The 13,248-nt window shown below is 42.2% G+C and overlaps 1 protein-coding gene across 1 annotated transcript in view; it reads left to right on the top strand.

Annotated features, from left to right (window-relative positions):
* Positions 1 to 13,248, top strand: part of NUP93 (nucleoporin 93) — an 85,928-nt gene that overhangs the window by 49,886 nt on the left and 22,794 nt on the right. Inside the window, exons 4-5 of the mRNA XM_079760051.1 lie at positions 1,147 to 1,209; positions 7,070 to 7,198. Of these exons, the coding sequence (XP_079616177.1) occupies positions 1,147 to 1,209; positions 7,070 to 7,198 (192 nt within the window). The remainder of the gene's footprint in view (positions 1 to 1,146; positions 1,210 to 7,069; positions 7,199 to 13,248) is intronic.

The raw sequence follows: 13,248 nt of genomic DNA, 5'->3' as shown, positions 1-13,248 counted from the left end.
CCCTCCTGGCACCCTCCCCCGATGTGACAGTTGCTTCCCATAGCAGCAGCCGCCATGATAAGGTGCATCAAAGCACAATCTGTATCTGCTCTTTGTTCAGGACCAGCATTCAGTGACAGTGGTTCCATAGCTTTGTTTAGCAACTGTGACACTAAAGCCGAAGACCACTCAAGAAAGGAAATGCATAAGAACAGTTTGTTGACTTGATGTAGTCATGTGCTGTGAAGGATATACACAAAGTCCTTCATTATCCTTCATTAAAATCCTTCCCACACTTTTGTCTGGCTCCCCTGCCGTGGCCAGAAGCATGGCCACAAGCTGCCCGCTTCTGCATGGACAAGCGGGGTCCTAGCTGTATGCTCTGGTTTATTGAGGCCGCTGCAATGTAGGCAGGGGCGCATATTAAACCAAACTGGGCCGTCTCCTCCTCGCGCCACCTGTATTACACAATAGCGGGTGTCATCGGGCGTGAAATAGGGAGCACATGTGGCAAAGCCCCAGCGGCAATGGCGAAGAAATGAATTGTCGGGTGTCCCAGCCATTGACAACAAGTGAAAAACTTCAGGCAAGTAGATAGCGAGGCTGCCTCAGTGTTAGGAAGAAATGGGAAAATTAATTGAAAGCAACTGAGAAATAAACAAACAGATAAATAACAAATAAATGTTCTAGGCATGAAATAAATGGCCTTTTCATTAAAAAGAAAGAAAGGTAGATAGATAGATAGATAGATAGATAGATAGATAGAAAGAAAGAAAGGTAGATAGATAGAAATATAGATAAGGAACATTAGAGGCACTATGACTGGCTGCGTAGCCAAAGCTATGTCTATATCTATAATATGAGCCATTTAAGAATTGAAGGACACTCCTGACTGTTCACATTGTATGTTTATAGGACATGAGACTTTACACTACTGTTTCACGGGGACTTTACCTTCTGACAATCATCATGTGCTCCCAGAATGAAAGAAACTAGGAAATGTCTATTAAAAAAAATCTGCTTTGATATTTTTTGAGTTGAGAGAGTCTTTTGAGGGTAAAGGTGGGCAGGATGGAAGATATCCATAATGGTACTTTTTTTCCCTTACTCTTGGTGTTTGGAAGGTTAATTTGAACCTAAGTTGTGTCATTTCTCCCCCTTTCATAGGGCTTCCTAAAGAATGAGAAGGACAATGCCCTGCTGTCTGCCATTGAGGAGTCCCGGAAGAGGGTAAGAAATGAGCCTAAGTGTAAATGTACAGCTATGGTGAGGGTGGCCTTGGGTACCGGGAGCAGGTTCTGGAAGCTGGAGCTTGTGCCCAAGGCCCAGCACTCCTCCCTAGACAGTGAGCTCACCAGAAGTTCTGCAGGAACTGTTTTGCAGGAAAACATCATGCTTGTACTTCCATGTGTATTTAGTGACCGAAATGCATCTGAAACACTGGACTATCGAGTAATTATTAATTTAACCTTAAAATGTAAGGGCCAGGCAATTCTTTGGTTTCATTGTTAGAGGAAAAAGTGGTATTTTGGTTTCTACTGAATCAGCAGTTCAGAGAGGCAATTATGATCATTGATTACTTCCCTCAATTTCTTTTCCTTTTATCACCCAAGCTGACTTTCTATGCTACCTTTTATTTTTATTGTTATTTGTATTATAGTTGACACATATTATGCTAGTTTCAGGTATATAACATGGTGATTCAACATTTATATTCCTTATAATATGATCACCACAATAAATCTAGTAACCGGTCACCATAGATAGTTATTACAGTAATATTGACTATTTTCCCCATGCTGTACATTACATTTCTATGACTTTTTTTTAAAATGTATTTTTATTGATTTCAGAGAGGGAATAGAGAGGGAGAGAGAGATAGAAACATCAGTGATGAGAGAGGATCATTCATTGGCTGCCTCCTGCACGCCCCCGATTGGGAATCGAGCCCACAACCCGGGCATGTGCCCTTGATTGGAGTTGAACCCAGGACCCTTTAGTCTGCAGGCCAATGCTCTATCCACCGAACCAAACTGGCCAGGACCTATGACTTTTTTTTTTAATAACTGAAGGTTTGTATCCTGTTCTCTGTATCTATGAGTCTGTTTCTGTTTTGTCTTATTTGTTCATTTGTTTTGTTTCTTAAATTCCACATATAAGTGTAATCACATGATATTTCTATATCTGTCTGACTTATTTTACATATACCCTCTAGGTCCATCCACATTGTTGTAAATTGCAAGATCTCATTGTGTTTTTACTTTTTGATTTTTAGAAAGAGAGGAAGGGAGGAGAGAGAAAGGTGAAAGAAAGAGAAAGAGAAAGAGATGAGAGAGAAACATCAATCAGTTGTCTCCTGTATGCACCCTGGCTGGGGATTGAACCCAAAACCTAGGTAACCATATGTGCCCTGATTGGGAATCGAACCCATGTCCTTCTGGTGTAAGGGAAAGCGCTCCAACCAACTGAGCCACACTGGTCAGGACAAGATCTCATTCTTTATTTTTTTTTAAGATCTTATTCTCTATGCTGCCTTCTACATTAATGATTTCTCCAAGCTCTTGAAAAAACAAAACAAATTAGCTTGATCCTTGAAAGAGTGGTAAATAAGTCAGCCAGGACAGCCATTACAAGTGCAGCAATATTTTGCAACAAGCATTCTCTCAAGATACTCAAAGGTTGCTTATTTTACTAACATGTGAGTTACCTCTACTTGTTTCTGACAAGGATTAAAAGATAAAAACCTTTCCAAAATTTCCCATTATTGAGTAAGCTATTTTCAGGCCACCGGAGTCTTTTGGGGAGGGAGGAGGAAGATTATCAATCATGTGGAGTTGATTCTAAAAGTGCAGCTTGTCTCCCAGCAACGGGTGCATCTGCAAAGGCGAGTAGGGGTGAAAGAGAACTTTGTTTTGCGGTTTACTTATATAATCCTTATATCAAGTGAAATACATTTCTGTCTTATTTATGTAAAAAGGAATAAAGTGAAAAAAAGCTGCTTCTCAGTGTGCTTTATCGAAGTGTTCCATGCAGGTAGAAGTGTCTCAGTGGGGTTGCTGTGAGATAGGGCAGCAAGGGGCTTGCTAGCTCTAATTTATAGGAAAATGTTCCAAAGGACTGGCACGTTTAATTATCAGAGTAAAATGCCCAACAATTTTATTAATTATATTTTTGGCAACAGTACTTAATTCTTAGAAATAGAGACATTCACTTGATTTGGATTTGAAAATATTTTTTAAAATTTTGTTTTTTGTTCACACTTTGAGTGAGCCACCATCTTTTATTCTCCTGCTGTAAAGGACTAATAAAATTAGGACTGTCGAATGCTACCGAGCCTTATTAATCCACTTACCCTGCGGAATGCGTTTCTAGAATTGGCAGTCTCTGAACATTGTGCCATACTGAGACTAAATGTGCAGCCAGCCAAAACATTTCAGTGACATACCACAGTGCAAATGTGTGCATATGTGTTTGTGAGGGAGATGTTCCACTGTCGGAAGCCAGCCTCGGGGAGACCTTTCCCCTGGCCGGACACTGGGCAATTGCCACTAAGCAGGAGTCCTTTTTCAAACAGTGGCTGAGCGGCTTCCTGGCATTTTGGTGGTAATTTCATGTTTGAATAACATGCCAGTGTCCTACTTAAATGCCAAGAAAACAAGCTACGAAACCACAAATGTGTCCTATCTTTTTCCATTTGGTGCATCCCAGCAAAAACAGAACAACATTATCAGAACATATGTAGAGTGTCTAAAAGCCAGCAACAGCTCAATAATAAGCGGGTGTGAAGTCAAGGCATATTGCCCTCTTCCCTTTATGAAAAAGGGGTTTGAGTGCCCCCACCTGTTCTCAATTCAGTTGCCCAGTCCTCTCCCTGCCCTCCTTTCTTAACTGTGTTCAAAGAGCTGTATTTCCACACATAACGGCTTCAACATTTTCTATGGTTTGTTCTGTCCTCTTTTAATTTTAGACCTTTGCATGCCCTTCCTGCTCATTCCTCCTTCCCTTGGGTTTCTTTCCTTTTTGTTCCTATTCCCTGCACCCACCTTGCCTCCAACCCCCACTGTCCTCTTCTCATAGTTTTTAGTTGAGTAGCACTGTTGATTTTCTCATGAGCTCCCCTAGTTGACATTCTTCTTTGCACCTAATCCATCATGTGGATCTAAAGGGAATAGGCTGAAATAGGGCAGATGGGTGGCTGATCATTCCTGATTAGCCCACAAATTGGATGTTCCATTATCTCTAATGTAATTAAGATAAGCTGGGGGCGGCATGGTCAAGGGAAGAGAATTTTAATGTTGGGCCATTCATTTTTATTTGTGGCTTCTTATCACACTAATGATGAATGGAACCACAGTGCTGTTTATTCAGGTTGTAGGGTTGTTTCTAAATGAGAATCTGGCATACCTCTCAGATCTATCCGAGGATTTGGGCCCAGAAAGCTGCCAGTTTTCAGAGTACATCCTGTATTCAAGACCCAAGAGTTCTTGGCCCACAGGTGGGCAGCCTGATGAATGGGATGGTTAATCCCCACTTGTTGTCACTCTGACCCTTACATGATGCTGGAAGCCTGCTTCCACCATCCTCATCAGCAGTATCTCTGTTGGTGTGTTGTCTGTTTTCTTCAGTTTCCTTTCCTACTCTGCCATTCTTGTCCTTGAGAAAAACTTTTGTGTACGTTCTGGGTTAGTGCCACAGCTTTGTCAGTGCCTCACTGGCTGTTGCGAGCTTGGAAAGCCTTGCCCCCGCCTTCTCATTTCTACACACCCTGGTCCTCGTGCCTCATGGCCCTCCATTGTCCCTTGTTGAGAGAGGCTCAAGACTGAGGAGGTGGTTGGTCTGACCACTAAATAGGAAGAATTTTAGAAGAAATTGAGATTCACTTGTACACTATTTCTAGATATCTTCTAGGGAAACCCCCCTTCTCGCCCCCGCCTTTCTGTTCTAACATACTTCTCTCTATTCAAAATATATAGCTTTCACATATGAGTTCATTCATGTAACAAGAGAAAAAGATTGTTCTTTAACTACTTTTTCAGTCCAGGCTAACTGGCTGGAGTGGTCCATTCCGCCTGGCTCTCTGAAGAAAACTTGGTGGGACACTGTTTTTAAAGTTTGCGATAGTCATTTCTCCTTGTGTCTTCAGAATGCATATTAAAAAGGGATCCATTGATAGATCAAGCTTGCAAGATGTGCCAGCCTTCTTCCTAGTCATTTTTGTGCACCTCTAGTGTGCTTCTTTTTCACATTTTAATAAATATTGGTCCATAGTCAGACATCCCATTTGTGGGAAGAGTATATGTAATTTTTCTGACAGTTTTCCAAAGCTCACATATATGGTTATTATCAATATAAATTATCTGCATTGCCAAAAATAAAGCAGGCTTTACTGATGCTCGTTCCCTCGGTGCGGCCTAATTGGATGCCAGTCTGATTGCAATCATGTTGTAGATGAAATGGCTTTTTGAAAAGTGGGATTAAGTTGATAGAAACTTGCTCTGCCAATTAAAGAATAACAGGCTAAGAATGGTCATGATTCAGTATATCTCTATAAGTTGCTTTAATTTCCTCCTCAGAGGTTTTATTTTGTCTTCTTTTCCTCCCTCTTTTCCTTCCTTTCTTCTCTCTTCTGTTCACTCTTTTCTTTTCCTTCTGGGTGCCTTTGTTTTGGTAACAACTGCAGTGTCAGCAGTAGACAGGAGTGAGGTTTGCCAGACATTTCAGTGGTGACTTGGCGTAGACAGGTAGGAAACCTCACCGTAGAAGGCTCTGTTTTTCTTTTATTGGTTTGCTTCCTCCTATGAAAATCTGATTTTCTTTAAAAAATGAAGACACTTTTGTTTTTTCTGTTTTCTTCTCTTAGATGCTTATTAAATCTTAAAGTAGCATTGATTTTATAATCCATCATTATTTTATGTACTACAGAGAAAATAAACTGACATACTGTCAGTTGTAATATGTAGCCTAATTTCAGAGGTTTTAAAAATATACAGGGTGAGGCAGAAGTTGGTTTACAGTTGTGGGTATGTGAAACAGAGTTTATTCTTACATTATTATTGTATTATTATATTATTTTCTACCCTACATTTGTCTTAATAAGCACATGAAAAGATATTCAACATCATTAATCATCAGGGAAATGCAAATTAAAACCATGAGATATCACCTAACACCCATTTAGGGTGGCTACTATAAAAAAACAACACAATAGTAAGTATTGACAAGGATGTAAAGAAATTAGAACTCTACTCTGTGTACTATTGATAGGATTGTGAAATGGTACAGCCTTGATGGAAACAATCCCTCAAAAAAAATTAAAACAGAATTACCATGTGATCCAGCATTGCCACTCTGGGTATATACCCCAAAGAATTGAAAGCAAGAACTTGAGATATTTGTATACCTATGTTCATAGCAGCATTATTCATAATAACCTAAAGGTAGAAACAAGCGACTCAATTGCCTATGAATAGATAAGTGGATAAACACATTATGGTATATACATACAAGGGAATATTATTATTTGGCCTGAAAAAGGAAGGGAATTCTGACACATGCTACAACATGGATGAATCTTGAAGACATTATGCTGAATGAAATAAGCTAGTCACTAAAAGGCAAATATTGTATGATTCCACTTCTGTGAGGTAGCTAGAATAGTCAGAGTCAGAGACAGAAGTAGAATGGTGGTTGCCAGGGGCTAGGGAGAAGAAGGAATGGAAAGTTACGGTTTAGTGGGTGCAGAATTTCAGTTTTGCAAGATGAAAAGAGTTCTGGAGATGGATGTGGTGATGGTTGCACAGCAGTGTGAATGTACTCAGTACACTGACTATACTCAAAAAGGTTAGGGTGGTAAATTTTGTTATGTGTATTTTATCACAATTAAAAATTTTTATTGTGTTAGATTTGATAAAATGGTATATTGCAAACACGTGTCAGTGAACTCTTTAAGGGTAATTTTTAAAGTTAATTGCTTTATCTCTACTTATGGACAGATGGTAGATCGATGGGCGGGGGGGGGGGGGGGCCTTAATGGAAACCATATTCTTTGCTTTTTTCATTTGGGCCGCCTCTCCCTGCTTGTCTCTGACAGACCTTTGGCATGGCTGAGGAGTACCATCGAGAGTCAATGCTGGTCGAGTGGGAACAAGTGAAACAGCGAATTCTCCACACACTGCTGGCATCAGGAGAAGATGCCCTGGACTTTACTCAAGAAAGTGAGGTAGGTTGGGCCCAGAAGATGAAACACTGTTAATAAAAATGGGAGGTAGCTCTGCTGGTGTGGCTCAGTGGTAGAGCATTGACTCATGAACCAGGAGGTCATGGTTTGATTTACGGTCAGGGCACATGCCTGGGTTGTGGGCTCCATCCCCAGTGGGGGGCATGTAGGAGGCAGCTGATCCATGATTCTCTCTCATCATTAATTGCATCTCTCTCTCCCTCTCTTCCCCCTTCCTCTCTCTGAAATCAATAAAAGCATGTTAATAAATAAACGAATAATGATTATCTGCTGAAGACTCAAATATGCATCGTAGCCTTAAGCCCTAGACTCATTTATCTGATGGCTTCTTGGCTGTACATGGAAGTATCAGAGCCATCTCAAGCTACACATGTACAGAATTGAGTCAAGATAGCAACCGCCCCCCATGTCCCTCCCAGCGCCAGCCTCTCTTCTCAGAGTTTATCATCTTTTTAAATGGCAATTCCAGTTTTTCACTTGCTCCGATCAAAAACCACAGATTGATTTTTGTCCTCTCCTTCCACCTTGTCTCTCGCACATGTTGGTAAATGCGGTCAACACTACTTTAAAACATACCCAGAATCCAACCACCTCCACTGTTAGCACTCCGATTCAGACCCCTGCCAGCTCCTGCTCAGATTATTGAACTTGCCTAACTGGTTGTTACAGTTAGCTATTGCCAGGTAACAAAGCACTCCAACCCATAGAGGCTGAAAACAAGCATTTAGCTTAGCTGGGTATTTCTGGCTCAGGATCTCTTGAGGCTGCTGCAAGGTATTGGCTGAGGCTACACTCATTTCAAGGTTCAGTTCAGGACAGATCCACTACCAACCTCACTCACGTGGCTCTTGGCAAGCCTCAGGTCCTCTCCAACTCCTGGCTTGGGGACATCAGTTTCCTGTCATATAGGTCTCTCAGTTGTACTGCTCACAACATAACTCACTTTCCTTAGAGCAAGAGTGAGGGATCTGAGGGAGAGCTAAAATGCCCCCAATACAAAAACCAGTCTTCATATATCTTAATCTTGAAAGTGATATCCTATCTATCCCCTCTGTTCAAAGTCAGTCACTAAACCTGGCCTAAATCTAGTCAAGGAGAGAGGATTATACAAGGGCTGGAGTCCCAGGAGGTGGTGATTATTGGGGACCATCTTAGAGGCTGGCAACCACACTGGTCTCCCCACTTTTTCCCCTGCATAATCTCAACACGGCAGCCAGAGTAGCGCTATTAAAACACAGGTTAGCTTGCGTCACTCCTCTGCTCACTTGGAGTGAAAGCCAGCATCTTCACCACGGCCTGTAAGTCCCTGCCAGACTCAGTCTTGTCTCTCCAAGCTCCCCTTCTGCTACTTTCCCCATTGCTCTCGCTGCTCCAGCCACATGAGCTCCTTACAGGTCCCTGAACAAACCTGGCAGGCTTGCTCCTGCCTCGGAGCCTTTGTGCTTCCTGTTGCTTCTGCCCAGAATGCTCTTCCCCCAGATAGCTGCATGGCTGTCTCCCTCTAATAGTTTTCCTTCAAATATTTACCCAGTGCCATTTCACTGGGGCCTTCCAAGGTCTTATTGTCTGGGACCCAAGCCAACCTCTTGCATTCAGCACCTCCTAAGTCCCCTGTCTTGCTTTATTTTTCTTTTTAGCACTTCCTCCCATATACCATTGTATATGTTCTATGTCTTTTCATTGCTTGTTGTCTGTTTCTCTCCTTAGGATGTGTTGATTGATGGTAGTACTAGGTTGAGGGTTTTCTCTTCTTGAAAATCTAATTTTTAAAAATGGCAATGTAGCCCAACTGGCATGGCTCAGTGGTTGAGCATCAACCTATGAACCAGGAGGTCACCGTTCGATTCCCAGTCAGGGCATATGCCCAGGTTGCTGGCTCCATCCCCAGCAGGGGGCGTGCAGGAGGCAGCTAGTCAATGATTCTCTCTCATCATGGATGTTTCTACCTCTCTCTTCTTTCCTTTCTGAAAGCAGTAAAAAAAAAACACAAAACATACACACACACACACACACACACACACACACACTTATTTATTTATTTAAAAGGCAGTGTATTTATATGATTCAAGAACTGAAGTATCCTGTTCCCAAAAGCCTGTTCCCTCCCTTTTTGCCTCTTCCAGAGGCAGTCACTATTAATACTTTCTTGTGCATCTTTCCAATGTTTCTTTATAAAATACAAGTATATGAGACTATATATCTTATCCCCTCCTCCTTCTTACACAAAAGTTAGCTTACTGTATGCTCTGTTCTGTATCTTGCTTGTTTCTCTTAATATATTCTAGAGACCTTTCCTGAGATGGATTTTGCGACTATATGTTGGGATCAGTAGGAAGAATGTCTTGCTTGATTAGTGATGTCTGCCCTGTGCTGGGACACTGTGGCTTGATTAGTGATGTCTGCCCTGTGCTGGGACACTGACTTGATTAGTGATGTCTGCCCTGTGCTGGGACACTGTGGCTAGATTAGTGATGTCTGCCCTGTGCTGGGACACTGTGGCTTGATTAGTGATGTCTGCCCTGTGCTGGGACACTGTGGCTTGATTAGTGATGTCTGCCCTGTGCTGAGAAGCTGTGGCTTGCCACACATTTGCTGTTCTGTTGTGGGGAGAGCACAGCCCTGGGTTCAAATTCTAGCTTCACCACTGACCTTGTCCAAGTTATTTAACCAAGTTATTGAACTCTGCAGACCTTCAGTGTCTTCACTGGTGAAATGTGATTATTGGGAAGATTAGTGATAACCTGACCCATAATGGCCATCCCATACTATATTTTGTAAAAAGCAGTTTCAGATAATTTAGAGGTGCAGATTAAAAATTATAATGTTATGAAAATTATAGTGTTAGACATTTCAAATATTTTTACCAATGCTTCTCGATAAGTTATTTTTCCCGAAGTTGTTTTATGGTTAGCTAGCATTCTTCTCCCACAAGAGCTAGGATAGCTGGGGCTCAGAGAGATGTGTAATATGCTGGTGAGACCCAGGATTGTCTCCTTCTACACCATGTTCTGTTGAAGTCTGGGTCGAGGGTGGGTAGCTTGACTGTTTGTCATGCCTGCAGGATAACTTCACACATCCCATATTTACAGATTTACTCCTGATTTAAAAACCAGTTTTTCTATTAAGTTAGCCCCCAAATAAAAAGGTGCTAAAGTCATTTGTCTTAGGAAATTACTCCTTAGGGCTCTGTTCACATATCTTAGACTCAGAGACGTCAAGACTCTGATCAGAGTCTTTGGAAGGAAGAACTAATGTCCAAAGCTCTTAATCAGCCTAATGTTTCTTTCTCAATTTCTTGTGAGTCTGGGCAGATAAATAGAATAGCTCATGGTTTTATAAACTTCATTTTTTAAAATAGTGTTAATAGGTTGTGGTCTGTATTGGGATTTGGAAGTAATTATAAGCTGTTAATGAGATGTTCTTTCTTGATTGTTCTTCTCTTAAAAATAGACTAGTCTATTTAGCAGACTCTTCTTCCCTGACCTCGAGTCCCCTTGGGAAGGGAGTTACCAGCACTTGCTGTTCTCTGTGACGCCTAGCATAGTGGGTGGGTTGGCTGTAAAAGCCAGTGAATGGTGTGGTGGCTTTCTCTCTAGGTTATCCAGAAAATTGCCACTTTATGAACCCCTGTGGGTTTTATGGTTTGTTGCTGTTGTTTTGAACTTTTTTCCTAAAGTACAATGTGTCCAGAAAAGCCCACATCCTAAGAATACAACTCACACATATAATACCTAAATAAAAAAAAGTGAAGAAAAAAAAAAAAAGAATACAACTCTGAATGATCACAAATGGAACACACCCAGATGGAGAAACAGGACATTATTAAGAGTCCTCCTCGTTTATACGCTTTTTCAGTTACTACCCCCACTGCCTCCAGCAGGGGAACCACTGCTGTGACTTCTAACATCACAGATTAACTAGAGGCCCAGTGCACAAAATTGGTGCACAGATAGAGTCCCTAGGCCTGGCCGGGTGATCAGGGCCGATCAGGGCCTTCTGGCTGCCGGCCAGGGCCTCCCTTCATTCCACACTGCCCCTTGGTGGTCAGTACACATCATAGTGAGCAATTGATTTCCTGGCCGAACTCCCTTGGGGACAATTTGCTTATTAGGCATATATATATATATATATATATATATATATATATATATATATATATATATATATATATATATATCCATCCTACCTAATAATAGACAAATATGCAAATTGACCGTACCTTCGCTACGCCCGCAATTGGCCAGGAGGCGCGGGGGGGCGGGACTCGGTGTGGCTGGGGTGGCCGATTGGGCCGGCAGGACGCTGAGCTCGCGTCGCCAGTGGCGGCTCGAGCTCAGCGTCTGCGCCATGGCTGTGCTGCGGCACAGAAGGGGCCTCTGGGGCAGTGAGCTCACGTCCCACCATGGACCATCAAAAGCGGGGGAGCTGGGTGCCTGTCCACTCAGGCACCAGGCCTTTCAGAAGCCTCCGCTGCGCTGGAGGCTTCTGAAAGGCCTGGTGCACCAGCGGACAGATACCCAGCTCCCCTGCGATCGAAAGCAAAAGAAAGTGTGGGAGCTGGGTGCCTGTCCGCTCAGGCACCAGGCCTTTCAGAAGCCTTCGCGGCGCCGGAGGCTTCTGAAAGGCCTGGTGCACCAGCGGACAGGCACCCAGCTCCCACGTGATCGAAAGCGAAGGCATGTAGGGGACCCTACACGTGCATGATTCAATCATGCACTGGGCCTCTAGTGTATGTATATATATATATAGCCTATTTTTGAACTTTATGTAAATGGACTCATACAATATGTACTCCTGTTTCTGCTTAACATTCTGTATATCATTGTAGGCCATTCATTCTCATGGCTGAACAGTGTAACTGCAATCTGTGTATCCATTCTGGTGTTGATGGACATTTGGATAGTTCCCAGTTTGGGGCTTTTATAAATAGCGCTGTTGTGAACATTTTGTCCTTTTAAGTTTAACCATTCTGGTGGATATGTGGAACCATGTGTTTTTACAGGCTTTTTCCATGTGATTTTCTTCAAATAATGGAAAGGTAATATTATCTTCACTTGGGCAGGCATTTTCTCTACCCTCTTATAGGAAACCACATAGTGTGAAGCCAGAGACAGCATTTGAAATCCAGGTTCTCTCTTGAAGAACTAACTGTTGGAAGGAACGTAGGGCATGTATAAAGCCCTAGTTATTAATTGGTGAGCTCTACACTGTTAAGTTTATTTTAATCATTTTAATAGGACCTGCTCTTTTTTAAGTTGTTTATTGTCAGGGAAAAGGTTGTTGGAATCCATAGGGTCATTAGTTAGAAAGGAGACTTCCAGTCATTTTGAGCTGACCTTACATTTGGAGGAAAATGTTCAAATTTGGGTAATGTAATATAGAGAGAGGCTTGAGGCTATTTTTTTTTTTTTAAGCAAAAATGAACTAGGATATGGTGGTTCCTGAGAAATTTCCCCCGAAGCCGTCTGATAATAGAAGAGCAGTGACACATTGCTCATGTCTGTTCCTGGCAAGTTCCAGTAAGGGAACTGGTGCTTCAGTGGCATAAATTCAGTTTGGGAAGTTAATCTCCTTAGGATATCATTGAAGAAAGTGGTCTACTTCTTAAAGGAAGGTAGCGATTGGAAGATTGTTAATAACTTTTCAAGTTGGGCTGAATGAGAAGGATATACTTTGCAGCAAGAAAGAGGCTCCTGGCAAAGAGCCCTTGTACCCTACCTAGTCCTTCCTGCCTCTGTCCGTGTGGCGCTGCTGACCTGACAGCACATGGGGTATGAGCAGTGTTGGGAGTCGCTGTATCTCAGCCAACTTTAAAAACAGCCCTTAAAGGTACATTTACCTAACCTTAGTGGGGTCCAGTGGCTCTGTTGGAATTAGACGTAGTCAATGGATGGTCCTTAACATATCGTCTGGAATAGGACTTAGCCTCGCCACTAATAGGCTCAGTAGAGAAGCGAGTTGTAGCTTAATAGTTATAGATAATGATGGTCACATTCCACACGTGATGTGTGAACAGGGTAAATGGACATAGT

The sequence above is a fragment of the Cnephaeus nilssonii genome (assembly GCF_951640355.1).
Source record: "Cnephaeus nilssonii genome assembly, chromosome: 20".
In the NCBI taxonomy this organism is placed as follows: domain Eukaryota; kingdom Metazoa; phylum Chordata; class Mammalia; order Chiroptera; family Vespertilionidae; genus Cnephaeus; species Cnephaeus nilssonii.
The sequence above is the reverse complement of the archived record's forward strand: the minus strand, read 5'-3'. Positions and strand labels throughout refer to the sequence as shown.